The sequence below is a fragment of the Bacillus rossius genome, chromosome 5 (assembly GCF_032445375.1).
Source record: "Bacillus rossius redtenbacheri isolate Brsri chromosome 5, Brsri_v3, whole genome shotgun sequence".
Classification (NCBI taxonomy): Eukaryota; Metazoa; Arthropoda; class Insecta; order Phasmatodea; family Bacillidae; genus Bacillus; species Bacillus rossius.
In genome coordinates, this window is record NC_086333.1 from 85,125,481 (window position 1) to 85,145,499 (window position 20,019).

At 37.5% G+C, this 20,019-nt stretch overlaps 2 protein-coding genes across 8 annotated transcripts in view; both read right to left on the bottom strand.

The window, feature by feature from the left end:
• Positions 1–20,019, bottom strand: part of LOC134532190 (uncharacterized) — a 104,234-nt gene that overhangs the window by 66,545 nt on the left and 17,670 nt on the right. The window lies entirely within an intron of this gene.
• LOC134532191 (vacuole membrane protein 1) lies at positions 33–19,095 on the bottom strand. 6 transcript variants are annotated; one of them, XM_063368599.1, is made up of 3 exons: positions 18,687–19,058; positions 18,178–18,259; positions 33–7,299 (listed from the first exon to the last, which is right to left on the bottom strand). In XM_063368599.1, exons 2-3 carry the CDS (start codon positions 18,231–18,233, stop codon positions 6,084–6,086), a joined length of 1,272 nt encoding a protein of 423 aa, XP_063224669.1. In that variant the 5' UTR covers positions 18,234–18,259; positions 18,687–19,058; the 3' UTR covers positions 33–6,083. The 6 variants fall into 6 exon arrangements, with proteins under 6 accessions (XP_063224669.1, XP_063224670.1, XP_063224673.1 ...); XM_063368600.1 differs by having other exon boundaries at positions 18,587–18,697; XM_063368603.1 differs by lacking the exon at positions 18,178–18,259 and having other exon boundaries at positions 18,687–19,095.

The window sequence follows — 20,019 nt, forward strand, 5'->3', positions numbered from 1 at the left end:
GTATTGTTTTATTCTTATAAAAGAAAACATAATTTCTTGAATCTTTTGTTTATTTAACAAACAATACATAGCAAATTCACATAACAAAAGCCCAAGTGTAACAAATGAATTACTACTCGCAGCTCACAGGGGCAGTGTGTTCATACAGTCAGGTACACATTAACCTGGAGCACGTTCTAGCCCCACAAAGAAAGCCACATGTCTGGAAAGAAGAAGCCCAAATCAGCTGCTACTCCATATATGGCAAAAACACCAACACACAGTGCAGCTGTGAATCAAGAGATAAATAAAATGTGTATAATCAAACTAAATGGCCTATTAGTATTAACAAGGGCCATATTACTGACTTTTAAGAATTTTATTTTCTGTAACCATTTAATTTTTTCTATGAGTCGACTAACCATATAAAGTTAATCCTCACACACATAGAACAAGAGATATGTATTTAGTATTAATACCTTTTGTGTGCAAATTTTACTCCATTAAATAATAAATGAGATTTCTTGTGAAATTCACTGGTTTGTTCTCAAACATTGAAACTCATGAGTGGCATTCAAAATAGCAATGCAGAACAGCACTGTTCATACACACATTCTGTGAAGATAATGGCAAGGCAGTAGCTTCAAGTTTATGTGAATCCTGAACTGTTAACAACACAAAACTAGAAAACATAACATATCAATTTTACCAAATAATAGTTTCTGTCATTGATACGTGTGCTCACTTCATGCTTGTTTACAAAATACTTTGGAACAAATCAATACACATATCAGAACACAAAGAACTGAAAGTACACAAACATCTGAAACAACCACATACAATAATAGTGAAAAATCAACACACCTATTAACACCAAAAAAAAAAAAAAAATTACATTAAAAACAATCCAAGGAAATAGAGGTTTGTTCTGAGTGCAATGAAAAAAAAAATATTTTTTTTTAAGTTAAACTACCTACCAGTAACCCCTAAAAATTCTTTCTGACCAGTTTCAGGGAATGTCACATCACAAGCATTCGTTACGGTAATACTTCAAATAGGATTTGGATTAACACCAACTCAAGCCTGCAATAGCCAGTACTGCGTCCCTGCATCGCAATGTGACAGCCGCACTCTGCCACAACGTAAATGATCCATCAGCAAACATGACGACCAACACCTAAATACTTAAGACTTAAAATATTACATGGCATACTATGCAACAACTCTAAAACTGACTAGCTTTCCTCACCAAAAGTTAACTAAATATGGCATGATTATTTTATAACAGGTTACACTACAAATGTAAGAATTCACAAAAATCATCAGTTATCTTTCACACTCACAATTCATTAAGAATGAGTTTAACATACCAATACTCCTGCAAGTAACTTAATATCAATCAGAAAAGTGCATACATGCAAAATAATATAACACTTCCTTCAAAACTCTGGGTTACACACTTGAAGTTTCACAATTGTTTATGCTGGTGAAGTCACATTTTCCCTAAACATGCTTTATAAACCAGATAGTGCTGATCTTAGGGAAAAATCTTTAACAAAACATTATGTAAACAAAATCACCCTCCTTTACAGTTCCTATGCCAGCCCAATATTTTGCTTTCTCCTATCCTGTTATAATTTTTCTTCGGTACTTTTGCTACATTAATACATCTTTCTTTTCTATAAATTAAACAACATACACATGGTCCCTCGATGAGATAAAAAAAAGTGCTGGGGAAGAGAAGAAATACTTGATGATCAAAAAATAAAAATGGAAACAACCAGCAAATTGAAATTGGAAACCCACATAAAATCAGGTACACATATATACAAATAATTAACCATTTAAGTACATGCAACCTGTGACTCTTGAACACCCGGCGTTTCTCGCTCTACCGTGACGTCAGATCAATCATGTGAAGTGGAAATGTGTGTCATTAAACGAATGTGGAATATTATGGACAGGTAGTCTCTTGACCAGGAATAAATATACATATTGCTTTTCCTTCACATGAAGGAATATCACATAATCCAAAAGGATTTGTTCAAGGACTTGGACAATAAAACATAGAATTACGAGTTACAAGGACAATGTACAAAATACCTTTCGACATATTATCAAAATGTCCAACACTCTTGCAAAGGCATGGAAATGTAGGAATATGATTAATTTCGGGTATAACCAGTTACATGACTGAAAAATAGAATCACATGGGATGTAACATTCTGAATAAGTTAATTTGTTAAATATGATATGAAACTGCTGTTCTCTACTCGGAGATCAGCAAACAATATTCAGAAACCATGACAAGTTCTCTTTAATAAAATATTATAGTACAACACAAACACTAATATAAATGTCATACTGCTAACATTTGACTTAATATAAATTGTAAATTTTTCAATATTCAATACTTACTAAGGCTCATGCAACAAAAGACAGAATGAATAAATTATAAATTCAATTGATGACATTCAACAAAAATCCTGAAATTAAAAGAGCATCCACAATAAACTGAACATAGACACTGAAGATTCCTCATGAAATAAAACCAAAATATTTACTAACAATTGTTCCCTTTTTACGCAAAAATCAAATTATTGTCAAATCACACACGCATGCACATGCACACGTGTGTACGTGGTTACCAAAAATGATTGCAGGATTCTTAAATATTATAAAAGAAAGTATTCATTGTCTATGCATGTGAGCATCTTAAAACGTTCATAAAAAATTGAAGTTTTGAACTTAGCTAAGTAAAATTTGATATGGGCACCATTTAAGCTCTAATGATGTTTAGACGGTATTCAATCTCATGCCACAATCTTCTGAATTGTGTCCATAGTTATGAGTTGAGATTTCTGCAGTGCCTTTAAGGTAATATGTTTGGAGTTTTCTTCTCAGGTACACAATGCAATGATTGTAACATATCCCCAGAGAAAAGAGAGAAATTTTGTGCAACCTAGTGTGACAGTGAAGTTTACATCCCAGCGTGACAGAGTGGACAGGCAGTCTCACATACCTGCTGCTCCTCTCCCATGCTGTGTTTCAGTCTCACTGACACATGAGGCCACGTCCTGCCACCTTGCACAAGTAGGAGTGGACAGGCAGTCTCACATACCTGCTGCTCCTCTCCCATGCTGTGTTTCAGTCTCACTGTCACATGAGGCCACGTCCTGCCACCTTGCACAAGTAGGAGTGGACAGGCAGTCTCACATATCCGCCTGCTCCTCTACCATGCTGTGTTTCAGTCTCACTGTCACATGAGGCCACGTCCTGCCACCTCGCACTAAGTAGGAGTGGACAGGCAGTCTCACATACCCGCCTGCTCCTCTCCCATGCTGTGTTTCAGTCTCACTGTCACATGAGGCCACGTCCTGCCACCTCGCACTAAGTAGGAGTGGACAGGCAGTCTCACATACCCGCCTGCTCCTCTCCCATGCTGTGTTTCAGTCTCACTGACACATGAGGCCACGTCCTGCCACCTCGCACTAAGTAGGAGTGGACAGGCAGTCTCACATATCCGCCTGCTCCTCTACCATGCTGTGTTTCAGTCTCACTGTCACATGAGGCCACGTCCTGCCACCTCGCACTAAGTAGGAGTGGACAGGCAGTCTCACATATCCGCCTGCTCCTCTACCATGCTGTGTTTCAGTCTCACTGTCACATGAGGCCACGTCCTGCCACCTCGCACTAAGTAGGAGTGGACAGGCAGTCTCACATACCCGCCTGCTCCTCTCCCATGCTGTGTTTCAGTCTCACTGTCACATGAGGCCACGTCCTGCCACCTCGCACTAAGTAGGAGTGGACAGGCAGTCTCACATACCCGCCTGCTCCTCTCCCATGCTGTGTTTTAGTCTCACTGTCACATGAGGCCACGTCCTGCCACCTCGCACTAAGTAGGAGTGGACAGGCAGTCTCACATACCCGCCTGCTCCTCTCCCATGCTGTGTTTCAGTCTCACTGTCACATGAGGCCACGTCCTGCCACCTCGCACTAAGTAGGAGTGGACAGGCAGTCTCACATACCCGCCTGCTCCTCTCCCATGCTGTGTTTCAGTCTCACTGTCACATGAGGCCACAGAAAAAATTTACTCTTTTCCGTGGGAATACGTATATTAATAACAATGTGTTAAGTACAAGAAGATAGCACCAAACATCCAACATCTTAAAGAGAATGGCATTGCAGAAATTGCAACTGTAACTAAGGTGACAATTCAGATGACATGGCAGGACACAGAATACAGTTTAGACATCACCAAAGCTAAAATGGCACCCATAACTAAGTGTATTAAGAGAAGCCTAATCCTTATAAACTTATTGGAACATTTCAAGTTTCCACATGTATATTCAAGGAATACCTATTTTATAACAATAGTTTGGAATCGTGGCAATCATTCTTCTTGAGCGCATATATATATATATATATATATATATATATATATATATATATATATATATATATATATATATATATATATATATATATATATAGACACACACACACACGTACACAAAAAGTCTACTTGAGTTTAAGTGACAAATTTTAAAATGTTTGAAGTAAATATTTTCAAATCCTCTTCTTTCTTGTAATTATGTAAACATAGCTGACTTTTATTTCTCAGCACAAAGAATTAATAATCATTTTAAAATGGTGGGCTTATCAAATTACACTCAAGTAGATCATTTGTGAAATTGTTCGTCTAATGTAACAGTAAGTTGCTCATAAAACATTCACTGCAAGACTTTCTAAATGTTTCTGTTGATAGTCAACAATATTTAGTTCCATGTTACTTCAATTTTGGCATATATTGTGGCCAATAAAACATTTAATAAACATGTAATATCTGCCACTTGAAAAGTATTGTAGCGGGCGATCAGTTATGCATGATAGGTTGCTAGGTTGGCTGCAAGTAAAAAATAGATCAAAATCAAAATTCATAACTTTAATTTAAGAAAATGGAATTGTTTTATAGGCTAATTGATGCTTTAAAACTGAAAGGTAATTTCTTAGCAGTTATATTTACCACTAAAAAACCACAACAGTCAGTGGTAGAGTACATGTCACATCCATTATTAAACCTTCAATATCTGTAGACATTAAAACCTACATTTCCAAAATGAAAACTTACACATGACTGCCATGGCACAAATGCACAACATTGACTGGTGACTAATAGTCTAAGAGCACTCACTGTGCACTTAAAAAGAATTTTGACACAACATAATTTAATTATCTCAATTATATTTATATTAATTGCAGGTGGTGATGATAATTTTCACTTTAGAAAACAACACTGTATACAGAAGTGCTGCTATCTAGAACTCTTTTACAGTCCTACTGAGAACTTGCTTAAGTTAAGTTTGTGCTTGGAACTAAGTAAGCAAATGATTTTTAAAAAATTAGTGATGAAAGGAAATAAATAAAAAAAATAAAAAAATGTATTTCAGGCATTTTAAACTAATAATCAATGATCATGGATCCCCCCCAAGCCCAAATGTACTAGTATTTTTACATTTATTTTGGAGGGTACGTTTATGTATACTTAAATATTAGAATTCATGCATTAATCCTTTTTTTTTTTATCAAAATTTATATGAAAACTATTAACGTTCAGAACTTTAGATCATGAACTTATAAATATTTCCTAGCCAATATCAAACTTATTTAATGTCATGTTTTACCACGGCATCCACATAAACAAATTACTAAATAAAAATTACACACCAAACATACATTTGCTTGCTGCCAAAAAATTCCTAATGCTAAATGAATATAACTAAAATAAAACATCCAGTATAGAAAAAAAAAAAAAAAAAAAAAAAAAAAAAAAAGTTTGATGTTGAAGTAAACAGGAGTTATAAACATATATCATTATGATCAACATTTCCTTATTGGACAAGCTGATGCATCAAACTTCAGTGAACTTTTAAAAAACACACTGGGCATTGCAATTCAATTACTATTTGTAGCTGAATTTATCACTGGTTAACATTAGTATGAAGAGAATTAAAATTCAACACCCCCAGTTTTCCAATAATATAAAAAAGTGTGGATCAACATCCCATGTGATTCTGCTTATAACCAACCATCACGATAATCCATCAGTCACTTGCCATCTTCTTGCCTGCCATTTTCATCAACCTCTTGTGGTGATTCTGTGCCAGGGAATTGATGATGGAGACGAGAAAGTACAAGATCATGGCCATCACAATCTTCTCAAAGAGGCTGGATACGATGCTGCCCCCCTGAGACACAACCTCCGCCCCGGGCGTCTTGTGGTACTTGGCCTTCTCCTTGGCCAGAACTCTCTTGATGGCATCGTGCAGCCACGGGATGCGCCTCATCGGCGACAGAAAGGCATCCACGATGCGCTCATCACAAGCCATGATCACGAACACCTTCTGCAAGTGCACCTTCGCGACAGCCTTCCCCAGCACCGTTGCCCCGAAGAACGTCCAAAATGGCACCAGGAAGTGGCCGCAGGTGATGCCGGCAAGGTCGAACAACGGGTTAGGCACAGATGCGCACACGAAGATCCCCAGGAAGCCTACCCGGTCGACCACGTTCTCTACAAACAGCTTCGCGCGGTCCACGAACGTCATGAGCTCCGGGTTGTCCTTCTTGCGCTGGAGTTCCTCGAATTCACGCAGCTCATCATCGTTGTCCGGGTTCTGCCCCGAGAGGCGTGCGGCACGTGCCATGAAATAGGGAGGCAACTCCCCCAGGGCCGTGCCCAGCCCCCACGCCACGGCTTCCCACCGCACCTTCGCCATGATGTTCCAGAAGCTGGTGGCCCAGCGCTCATCCACCACATCCGGGCAGACGATTTCATCCGGGTATGGGGGCTCCGGGAAGTTGAGGCCCCCGCACTCCTGTGCAGCCAGTGCCACAGACACTATGTGTGGTCCCAGGTAGAGCACGAACGTGTGCAACCCCGTCCCGAAACCCACGGACGAAAGCACCCCCAGACCCACCCAGTACCCGTACCACCACGTCAGCCGGGAGAATTCATGCAAGTACCGCTGGTGTACACCGGGCACGTTCGAGGCAAGGCTCAGCACTGCGACCGTCATCACGACGAGACCAACGGTCCAGCGACACTCCAGCAACTTCCTTGCATACACCTTTGCGTGGTAAAACAAGTCTTTGAGTGCATACTCCAGAGTCTTGAAGGGGCGTCTCCAGATCACGAGCGACCGCTGCTCTGCCTGCATATCCGCAGCCTTACGTCGCATGTTGCTCTTTGCGTGCAGAGAGTAGCTTCCGTTCGCAGAGTCCACCAGTTTGTTCTTTTCTGGCTTGGGACCGACCATCATCCTGACAACAGAAAGTACCATCTAACAATATTGCCCGTAATCATTAAGCAAGACAGAAATACTTCAATCAAAAGAACTAAAAAGTAAAGAAGACATTTGTACATACAGATACAACATCTATATTTCAATGATAGGTAATAAAACATAGAAACATAATATAAATAGGTACGAAAATTTTAAGGGAAAATAATTATTCAAGTGAATTTGATTATTTCAAATCCACTCTCAGTATTTTTAACTTTTAAATAATTTAATCTTTCATTACTTAAATAATGCCTAGCAGATTTCTGAAGAGCCACCTTATTAAAAAAATAAGAAATCGACATAGTAACATATGCTTCTTTAAATAACTAAATTTGGAAATTTTGGATCTTTTTGCATGACCAATTTTTAATTAAAAAAGTTCTACTTAGTAATCAGGGTGTAAATGGAATATTTTATGCTTCTTAGTCTTGCTTTGTACTATGATAGTACATTACATTTAAGCATTTAAACGACTAGTTAGGCATTTATGTTCGGGTATTCAATGTCAAATCAGCAGTTTTAATTTAAATTCAATCTGGCTGTTTTAGATTTCTATGACTTTTTGTTTATAGTTTACCCATGTGAAGTAAATGAAGAATAATTAATTTTTATGCAAGTGGTTTTTTTTAAAGATAATTTATAAATTTTACAAAATTACCCAAACTTTGCATATTTCTGATCTAGAAAAAAAATCTGTCATTCTGAAATGATTTTAAAGATTTTTTAATGGGCTCATATGAAATAAAACTCGATAGAGGTTGCTTCATTAAAAAAATACCAAAAAATATGGAAAATTCCCAATATGGTTTCCTCAAAAAGTGAAAATTTTAATAAATACCAAATATTTTTGCACCATTCTTAATTTACATATTATCAAAATATACAAAAAGCTAATGTTAAAAGAGATCTTGGAATTTTGCTAGGCTCTAAATTACTGTCTCTTTATCATATTCCATATTTATTATCTGATGTGAATAGAACTTACTCTTGCTCTCATTAAATTTATTACATTCAATACTTCTCATGTTGAAACCTGGTTCAGTCTTTATATCATTAATTAGAACTAAACTCAAATATGGATCAATTATATGGAATAAAATTGGTGAAAAAACTGAAAAAATTCAATTAGTCAATATACTTGATGACATTCAATGTGAAATTGATAAGCATATTACACTGCTCACCTTATTAGACTTCAAAAAGGCATTTGACAATGTTGATCACAATATTCTCTGTGCCAAATTGAACTATTATATCAATTTATCTGATAATGCTGTTGTGTGGTTTACTTCATACATATCGAACAGGTACCAGTGTGTTGTGTTAAATCTGGCAATTCATTGTCAGTCTGGCACTTTGTCAGCTCCGGAGTTCCACAGGGTTCTGTGCTTGGCCCGCTTTTGTTTTCCTTACACATTAATGATCTTCCTCTATCCATTATGCACTGTCGGCACCACTTATACGCTGATGATTTACAAGTTTACGTGTATTTTCCACCTCATGATTTAATTAATTCTGTGAGTAAGTTAAATATGGATCTTGATAATATTTTGAAATGGTCAATAAAAAATGGTTTGCAAATAAAGTCTTTTAAGTTACAGGTAATAACACTAGGGACAAATGCTATGCTGTCTGTAATGAATTCATTGGACATTTCACCAACAGTCAAAAACTTCGGTATTTTGCTTGATAGCTTACTAAACTGTCTCAGCATAATAATGTTGGTATGTAGACAGACGTTCGGCGCTTTGCATGGCTTGAAACATCTAAAAACGTTTTTGGCCACCTGTGTTCAAAAATATTCAATTCAGTCACTTATAAACCAGATTTTTTATTACTGTGATACTGTTTATGGCTATTTAACCGAGGTGCAATGCAAAAGGTTACAGCGTATTAAAAATTTGTGTGTTCATTTTATTTTTAGTTATAAGAATCGTGAGCATATTTCCCTGCACTACAATTGGCTCAAACTGTACATAAGACAACAGTTCCATTCCCTTTTACTGCTTGAGAAAACATTAATGACACATGCCTTGTCTTATCTTGCTGAAAAGTTTCAGTTCCTTGGTTCACGTAATGGTATAGGCACACGTTCTCAGAATAATTATTCTTTGCTCATCCCCCAACATAAAATCTTTCTCTGTTACTACTGCTCGTGCCTGCAACTAACTCCTGAGTCAATCAGACTTCAAAATTCCCTTTTTGTGTTTTAAAAACATTATTCAGGTACTTCCTTAACTTCGATGATCAGGTTTAGCTCTGGAATCGGATATGTGTGATTGAATATATGTGAATGTGTGTGTGTGTGTGTGTGTATATACAGTAGATTCCCGCTAATTCGAACAGAATTTTTTTTTATAACATTTAAGAACTAGGAAAAGTAAAGAAAAACTAGTTTTTTCAAGTAATGTACGTTTATTAATATTTTCTTAAGAAACTTATAATTTATCTATTTCATTGTCTAACTGAAAAGAGAAAAAAATAGGATTACGTACATAGTACTTCAATACATAGGTATGTATTGAAAATTTTTGAATATACTTACATACTATTTGTAGAATTCATGTTTTGTACAGGATTGACACAAAACAAAACTTAAAAAAGCAAACCATTATCTAAGAAGCAAAGTCAGTAATCTTCCTTTGACACAATGCACTTAATCGGTTTGAAGATGCAATGTTTCACCAACGCCGTACAAACAAAACATCTGTTGGGGTTGCATCGGCATGTTGCTCGACGTAGCGCAAAGCCAGATCAAGGGCACTGGCTGCAGCAGTGTGAGAAACAACATTAGTCGGCGCGTTCCCTTCCTCCTCACTGTCGTCTGCATCGAGATCAGTTGACGTTCCCTGCACAGCTGTGTATTCCTTGTGGCCACAGTCGTCAATGGCCGTCCACTTTTCAACGCACTCTTCTGCATTTTCCCAACCTGGTACAATTTTTTTCACTAATTGAAGTTCAAAATTTTCTTTTGCCGGTGGAAGACCGTTTGGACAAACTCTAAATCATGCCAGAGATTTTCCATTATTTCTGTAAAGATTCCTTTTGTGCTTTCTCCCAAGCTTCTGCTACCCAGTAAATGACATCCTTAATGGTGATTTTCTTGAGTTTATGCAAGATTGTCAGTTCTTCATTCTCTTCAAGCAGGCTACGAAGAGGCATTTTTCTGTAATTCTGTTTCAAAGCCTGCGAAACTCCGTGGTCCATTGGTTGCAAAATTGAAGTGACGTTTGGTGGGAGAAAAATGGCTTTGATATCACCGCAAACAAGTTACATTTCTTCAGGATGTGACGGCGCATTGTGTATGACTAACAAAGCACTAGGAGGCAATCCATTTTCTTTGTTAAAAGCCTTTACTTTTGGCACAAATTGTTTTTCAAACCAGTCTTGGAACAAGACACGATTTATCCAAGCTTTCTTTTGGTTTCTGTAAAATACAGGGAGAGTGTTCATGTTCATGTTTTTAAAACAGCGTAGTTTTGCCGATTTGCTGATAACCATCAGTGGAAGCTAATTTGTGGCAGAAGCGTTGCAACAGGCTAACACAGTTAGGCGTTGTTTATACATTTTAAACCCTGATGCACTGTTTCGTACGAAGACACTCGTTTTGCTACGTTTTTCAATAATTTTTTCACTTGTGGTAGTACGAAACTGCTCAATTTTACCTCTTTTCTTTTTCAATCAGAAATGGTTGCTTGGCCGACACCAAATTCTTTCGATAACAGAGTGACACTTTCACCTTTGTCAAGTCTTTTCAACACTTCCAGTTTTTCTTTTAATGTACACGAGTTATGTTTACGCTTGTTTGTCATTATGACCAACAGCACTACACACAGCTCACAAGGGCTCACAAAACACAGGGCAAGTGTGCAGTAGCAGGTGACACAGCAGTAGCATGTGGCGCAGCGTAAGCCTATGCGGGAAGGAGGATGGGTGCTTTGCTTACTCTTGTTGAAGGTCACTGTCCTTCCGCTAATACACACTCACGAACCGCCCTTCATTTCAACCTAATGTCACGTATTGTAGGCTGTTGGATTTGTTAAACTCGGAATATTGAAATTGCAGTTTAGACTATGTGAGTAATTAAAAATATTATTTCATACTAAATATGTACGCTAAATAATAAATGTGTATTTTTCGTCTGACCTTTCATACATATTTGACACATCATACACTAAATACACCTCAAAAAGACAATATATGGCATTATATGACAATATTCCGCCTAATCCGAACAGGGTTTGGTCCCTATTATTTCGGATTAGCGGGATTCTACTGTATATATAGTTTGTATCTTCATTAGTTTTTTTTACATAAATTTTTAGGTTATTAAATATATTTAAATCTTTACAACTTTAGCACCTGATAGATTTTAAAAAAGGCCTTTTTATAATATACCTTTAATATATTATACTTTAGGTCGCTAATGTGTATCTTATGTGCTATTTTTTTTGTTATTTTTATATTTTACTGATATGTTAATTCAGTTTTTATTTCAATGTATTTGTGACAATTTTTGGTATTTCTAGGCTATAGTATTTATCAAGTTTATTTTGCATGTACCTAATTAGTAAAGATGTACATGGTTAAGCTTAATACAAGGTGGTACACCTTAACTTCGCCACTTAAAATAAGGCAATAAATAAATAAATAATTCAGTTTATATGTCAAAATATGAATTTTAATAATAATGTTGATTTACACTCTCATCTTGACACCCTGTCATCTAGAAGAGATATGTATTTTATATGTACTATTTGTAAAAATAAATAAAATGATAATAGTTTATAGAATAGTGAAATTTTTTTAATAAGTTAAACAGTTTAATTTCTTTAATAAATAAAAAATTATCTATTACGAAAATAATAGATCAAATTAATTCTCTATTCTAGCTTTTTATTTTTTATCTAGTATACTTTGCCTTATTTTGTTTGTATAATTTGAATTTTGGCTCTTTTGTGTACTGTTTTTTGGAGTTTTCGCATCTGGCAATTTTTGTTTTTGTTTTATATAACCTTATTTGTATGGTTTTGTTTTGTCTTTGTATGTTTATTTATTTAACGAATGTTGTGCTTATCAATTAAGGCTAATCATTTGCTGTTTGTAGGCACGGTACAGTTATTAATTAAATACATACATTTTTCTCATTATTACTAATATTTTATTTGTCTTATATAATTGTAATTTTTAATTAATATAACAATTTTCAATGATCCATCTCTCTTCTAAATGGTGTTTAAAAAATTTTTGAGAAAATTATTTCCATAATTTATCAATTTTCTATTCAAAAATAGACTGATAATCAACATGGTGTCAGATCTGGTATGTCCACAACTACATACTGAATTACATCCTTCAATCATATTTAACACGTCACCAACATGGGTCAGGCTGATGCCTGCTATTTAGATTTAGTCAAAGCTTTTGACTGTTAGTCATCCATTATTGTTAAACAAATTATATAATTTTGGTTTTTGTAGTAATTTTGTTAATTGGTTTTCCAGTCACCTCACAAACAGATGATTTTTTGTCTCTATTAATAACAGTAACTCCAACATTTTGAAGTTAGTTCTCATGTCCCACAGAGTGGTACATCATCACCTTCACTGTTTAATATCCTCATTGATGACATTAGTCATGTTATTTCACATTCTACCAGTGCATTTTTGCAGATGACTTTAAATTTGTAGAAAAATCACCACTTTAAAATGATTTCAATTATATCTATAAATTTGAGTAAATAATATAAATTAGACATTACAATTTATTTTTGGTGCAAGTCAAATCTAGTTTGTCTTTAACAGTGATAAAACTAAAAAAATATCCTTTACCAGGAAATATCTTCATATCAAATGTTATTATGAATTAGAAAATACCTTAATTCCAAAAACTATGGCAATAAAAGACTGGAATTATTATAGATTATAAATTTCTTTATCATCAACATGTAGGTTATCTAACTTATAGTTCCAGAAGAACACTTGCTATTAATACACCACCAATTATGCTAAAAATTCTGATTCCATTTTATCTATTTTCTTAGCCCTTATTAGGCCAAACTTGAATATTGTTCAGTCATATGGAACAATATGAATTCTTCTCTCAATGATAAAATTAAACATATTCAAAATAAATATATTGATCTTTTTGTTAAAAAAAAACTTTCCATCTTCCTAAATTAACTTCTCTCTTTTACCAGCATACCTATCTTTATTTTCTCTTTATCACAAACTGTTATAGTTCATTAAAATTCAATGCAAAACTTTATTTACACTTTACAGGAAAAATATTATTTTTAGACTAATCAATAACTGTAAAAGATTAGATAAACTTGTAATTAAAGCTAATTAGCTAGTACAAGTAGATATTCCGATAATGAGTGTATTTTCAGTTGATAACATTTACTCTACATGTGTTATAAAATCTATAAATATATTTTATTCTACATGAAATTTTGTAGTTTTTTTTATTTAATGAATCTTTATAAGTATGATTTAATGAATGTTTATTTGTGTCTGTGTCATTGTTTGTTGTTCCTTGTATGTTTCGTGCACACCCTTGCAATCTCTTTCAAGGAGTGTTGGTGTGCATGTGACAAATGTAAATAAATAAAATTAAATTTTGTAAGAACTGTTAAATAAATAATCCCAGCTAAACTTACTATTAGGCTACTCAGTCAGATTATCACTCAGTTGTGACGGAGTTGCTTACTACTAAAAATACAGTTTCTCTCACCATCCTGCTAAACATGTTTCAAGGGAAAAGAAAAATATGCCACTGATTTTACAATAAATGATTAGACTGCCATGAAACAATGGAACAATGATACTATCAAATCCCCAGTTGTTATAAAAAGCCCTGGTTGACTTGTGTGTTGAAGTCCAGGGGGCAATGAATGTGACTTCATACTCTGGTGTTACGAGTTGAAGTCATTAGACACTGTTGTTTTTACAATCAGTTAACACACCATCCCTAATAAACCAAATGGACATAACTACTTATACAATAATAACACGATAAAATAATTTGTGTTTTGTTTCCACTGACCATCTACCCTTTTGGCTCATGCAGTGGGTTTTCCAAATGTTTAATCAATCATTCAAACCTGTTAAATTGTGTTTTGTAAACTGAGTCATCGCTCCCCGGACCGGTTTGACAAATCCCAATGCCCTCCAATCCATGCTGCTATTTTCATCTACCTGTAACTATGACCTCATATCAGCTGTAACCTACTTCACATATTTTAGTCCTGTCTACCCATATATAGTTCCACGATCAAATCTTGAATGCCTGCACCTCAAAACGACTGAACTGTTCACTGCTACACAACGACAAGAACAATACTAACTCAACGTCTCCTCTGGCGTACAGCCTCTCGGTGCCTGCCATCGTGATGCCCCGCTGGCCGTGCCAGACACTGCACGGCTGAATGAAGCCTCACAACATTACCGCCGACCTCTTGACCTTTGGTCGGGTCGCCTGCTATCAGCATGACCGCCTTCCAGCACTCGCATGGCGCCCGTGTCGCCACATGCTCGTGTGATAACACCAAGTACCACACCATTCAACACTGATGGTGGCCGAATGTTGCAGTGGTGGACGATGGGATGCACTGAGGCATCTTGACCAACGATTGAACACAAAGCTTTTAGCAAGGCAGGTACCAAACAGTGCAGCATTAACTCAAACAAGGGCTATGTTGTGAGCAAAACATATTTCACAAGCAAGACCATTTTCTCAATTTATTGAAAGATGAAGTATGCATATGCTTGTTACGTATCGAGTTGGTATCTGCTATCATGTTCACAGGAATAGTGTATAGTGTGGCTATGATGTTGATAGCAGATACATGGTGATCATATGCAAGCAATGTTCGATGAATAGACATAAAATTGATAGAAACTTGTAAAAAGTAGGCCAAATGGTTCACAAATCTACAGCACTATGTTTCCAACATTGTTAGCTATGTGAGTGCAGAGAGCATATTCCAGTGCTAAGGTTTCTTTCTCGTCACTAACTTATCAGGATTCATTTCAGGAGAGATCAGATCTATTGAGATCTATTGAGATCTATTCAGATCTATTGGGGTTATGCTTCAGCAGTTGCATTGTGAGGAGTTAGAGAAGGAGGAGGCAGACAAGGAAAAGGTAGAGGACAAGGAGAAGGACAAAATGAACACAGAAATAAAGAGAGGGCAATATGTAAGGCAGGAGATAGTGAGGTTAGGCAGAGTAGTGAATATAAGCTGGAGGGAGTTTCAGGATTGGCCAAGAGATATTATAAATGGAGAAATTGTGGGAGGAAAGGAAATGTACCTGGAGTAGAACAGGTAGAAGGGGGAATTGGAAAGGAGCTATCTGGGAGGGAGAGAAACCTTAAGGGACTGACAAATGACAACAGAAGGGTAGTGGACTTGTTTAAGGGGTAAAGGGAACAGCGGGAAGGAAAAATGGAGGAGAAAGTGAGAAAGCTAGGGCAAATGGTGAAACTGCAGAGGGTAACTTGGCTGACATTAAGAAACAAGTTTGGGATTACTACGGAGCAAAGAAACAGAAAAACGGGGGGATGATGGAAGTCAAGCATTAAACACAGTGTTTGACAAGCTGCACATGGAAAGTCTAAAGAGAATGCAGGCTGTAAGAGCTAGAGATAGGAAGAGACAGAAATGCTTGGAACTTGAGAAAAACTGAGATTGTGGGAGTAAAGGGGTCCAACTAGAGACGGGTTGTATTGCAAGGCGTATAGGACCTGGGAAAGACAGGGTGAGCAACGTGGGAAGGGTAACGGGAACCAGGAACGGAGGAGAGGGATAGTGAGTCAGAAATAAGGGAACAAATGTCATTGGGGGGCAGAACAGGGGAGAAGGGAAAGCGACAGGGCAGGAGTAGATGAAACGAGTAGTGGTGTATCCGAGTTAGCGAGAAGGAGTAACTGGGGGGCAGACAAATGGGTGAGGGGCGATCTTTCGGCAGAGGTGGTGGGGAGGGGTGACAGAGACCTGCAAGCAGGTAAGAACATTTTTAATTAGGGTGAGGAAAGGGGGAGGTGAAATGCTGCAGCAGAGCTAGAGAGGAAGGGTAGAGGAGGGTCACCAACAGAGAGGCGGGAAATACAGCTGGAGGGAAAGGGAACTCCCGGAGAAAGGGCAGAGATGAGAGAACGAGAAAAGATATTATTTATGATTGGTGACTCCATGATGAGGGGGTCAGGGTTAGGGGAGCTGGGGAGGAGGTGTATCGTACATTTAAGGGTGGCAGGAGACTAGGAGATTTGACAGATGTAATCAGAAACATGAGGAGTGAGAGAAGAGTGAGATTGGTAATCATCCAGGGGGATGGACGAGTGATTTGATCTACAAGGAAGGGGTTGAGAATATGGAGGAGAAAATGGAAAAGCTTGTGAAGGAAATGGGTGGAGGGGATGGACCTAATAATACTCTAAGAAAAGGGGGTCCCCAAGACGTGGAGGGTGGAAAGGTTAGTCAGACTGTATAAGGTGATAAAAAAGAGGGGGGGGGGGGGGGTAGCTGGTGTAGCTGGGGACTAGGATACACAGAGGTTGGTATAAAGGGCGGAGAGTTCACGGGTGGAATCTCCAGAGGAAACTGAGGCAAACAAAAAGGGGTAGAAACACTTTCCTTAGGAGGACAGGAAGAGAGTGGAATGGGCTGGATGAAGAGATGCTTGGGATGAAAGATGCAAGTGATAGGAGAAATCTATAAGAAAAGAAAAAAAAAAGGGGGAGGGGGGAATTAATTGAAAGGGGAGGACTCCTTGCCACCGAGTGAAAACCAAACTGCGAGTGTAACAATTAATTCAATTTATCAGCATAAAAGTATTCCAAAATGTTTCCAAGCCCTACAATATCTTTAGGGTCCAGTTATAAGTTTTTTTGGGTCAAAACACCTAGACCAAGTACTGCTTCATTGTTTTGGATAGGGGCACAGACCTTTTCTTGTGCATCATTTGAAATCGGTGTACAAAAGAAAACATATTTTGCATGTTTCAAAAGAAGGTTAGACATCAATTTACAAAATATACCTGCACAACTATTGCCACAGTCATTCATCTTTTCCAAACAAACACGGGTTATGTCTGTTATTTATTTTTGTTTCCCAAAATTAACCTACAGTAAGTAAATACATGTGTGTACATTACACAACTGTTAAGGGGCCCGCCTCGTCAGGGGTGTATGTGTGTTAGTGAGGTGGGATGATAAGCGCGACGCTCGCTGGTGCTTCCAGCGCGTTATAGCCTCTAAGCGCAAGTCTCTGAACTGGCGCGCATTCGTCTCGTCACAAGATAACTGTGAAATTTGAGCGGTGACCGTAACATTATATGGCGGAGAAATGAAGATAAAGGTGTTATGCAAGCCCCTTAAGTACTTTCAAGAATCTGTACTGATTGTTTTATGCCTAAAAATTACTCTGAAAACACGTGTTTTAGGCATTTTAACGCTTCTAAAAATACAGTTTAAAAACTTAATCCGAAATTAAAAGTACTTTTCGGTCCTCAGCGATCTCTTAAATGCTATTCGTAAATAGGCCCCACGCGGATATCTTGAGTAGTTTTGAAATCGTGTTGTTTTTCCTGAAGCTCTGCACACCGTATGTGTGCCCAGGTAGGCGGGCCCCTTAATAGGTAGGTAGTAGATACACACAAAGCAATTACAGAAAATATTTGGTACAAGCAAGTAAACATACCCGCACCTTCTTACACAATTTGCCTGAATAATTCAAAAGACACAAATACAGCAAAACAGACTAGAATTTTTTTAAAATAGCTTTATTGTAAATCCCACCCTGTAACTGCCAAAATTTCCTGCTTTCACACACCTATACTTTGTCCTTGTTTACCTGTTCCTCTGTCCCCTTGACTTTCTATGTTTCCTTGCGCCCTCCCTTCCTGTCATTGCCGACTCCGCTTCACATACAGCTCCTAAAATGCAACAATGGAGCACCTATCACAACTGCTCAGTAGCTAACTTTTCCAGCGTGTCAGCTACATCTCCCCCTGCAACCGGCCAAATGAACACCGTGTAGCGAGCCGATATAAGTGGCTACGTCACATGTAATAGCTTATCAGCAGCTTATTTAATTAAATAATTACGTAAAACACAAAATTTCACGTAGGTAACAATTGAGCGCGAGTAACGTGACAGCCTAATAACTATGGCACACACGTACGTCTTCTGGTACGAAAACAGCTGATTATTCAATTAAGGTTAAACACAAAAATTTACACGACTTCCGACATGCAACTAACCTCAAACTGAATAAGTTAGCTTACAGGAAATGAATAATGAATAAGCTCAAACCAGAAGGCAAGTTATACAGGTAGGTTTGCTCAGAAACACCACACTTACATTGTAGGAATAAATTCAGCTGAATAAGTGGTTCGCGTTCATAATGTCCATTGCTTAATTATTTGCCATGTAATAGGTTCATGACTACCAACATAGTATTTTGTAGGCCTTTCACGCAACAGGGAAGGTTTGAATCACGCATACGAGTATGTGTACTTTTGAATTTATTATACGTTATTTGTTATTCCACAGTTAGAAAACCAAAAGCAACCAGATTTATTTTACTTTTCATCATGACGCATGTTTCAATAGCACACATGATTGATGTTAAGAAAAGTGTAGAAAACACACTCTGTGTTCAATTTATTTTGAAAGAAAAATTTCGTACGAATTCACTTGCATGGTTAAGTCGAACACGTAAATAATATTAGAATGTAGAGTAAAAACACCCCCCTTTTGACAGTTTCTACGGAGGAGTAGGTTTCTACTTTCTAGTAAGTTGCCCAACTTGAATGGTTCCGTCCATAGAACAATGACGAGGTAGACCGCAGTAAGGTATTTTGCGAAAATGCTCATCTCTTAAAGATGAATTCTCACAATCAACTGAAATAAACAATGAGTCCAGTGGCGAGGCGTGAGGTTAACATGAGGGAAAGCAACAACTCCGTTCACCCAAAAACACGGGAGTGGGGGGGGGGGCCCTCCCCCGGGAAAATATGGATTTCAAGGTACAAAAGGGTGCTATTTAAGTAGTTTTCTTAACTGAACATTGACTATTCCACAGGTAGAAAAAATGACTTTTTTTTTTTAAAATTATAAACTATTTTTGAAAAATAATAATGTTTTGCATACATTATTCTGATAATAAAATACCTACTCTACATTATTTATATACTAAGTGGGAGTGTAGTATCATCGATATCTGGTACAAAATATATAAACAGACAACACATGGCAAAGTAAGTACTTAAAATAAAGAGAAGAAGCTCATAAAAATGTACTAGAATAGTAAAAATTAAATGTTGGTATTTTTTGTACGAACACAAAAGAAACTATCTTCATACGTGATCAGAAACTCTGTTAACTGGTACATGGTTATTCAGTCACTCCAGCGAGATTGCAACTCTCGAGCTGGGATCCCGTATCCGCCACCCGCGGGACGCGGTCGGTAGCAGTTGGCACTGATAGGCCGCCTCCCGTACGCCCACAAATCCCCCACGCACTGCCAGCCTTTGGTTACCCAATAGGGCGCAGGGAACTCCCAGCCAACAGCCCGCGAGAGAGATGCGCGCGCCCCGAGAGACGACCGCCGACTGAAACGCCACCTCGCCACCTGCCCTGCCGAACTATAGCGGACATAGCCGAAGCAGTCGGCGGAAGAATTCCACCGTCT

Bases quoted from the DNA above. Each gene is read 5' to 3' on its own strand.
- LOC134532191 (XM_063368599.1), bottom strand. From the start codon at position 18,233: ATGACAGGAAGGGAGGGCGCAAGGAAACATAGAAAGTCAAGGGGACAG. The intron at 7,300-18,177 runs GTAAACAAGGAC...TTCTGTTGTCAG, and splicing joins TCAAGGGGACAGAGGAACAG to GATGATGGTCGGTCCCAAGC.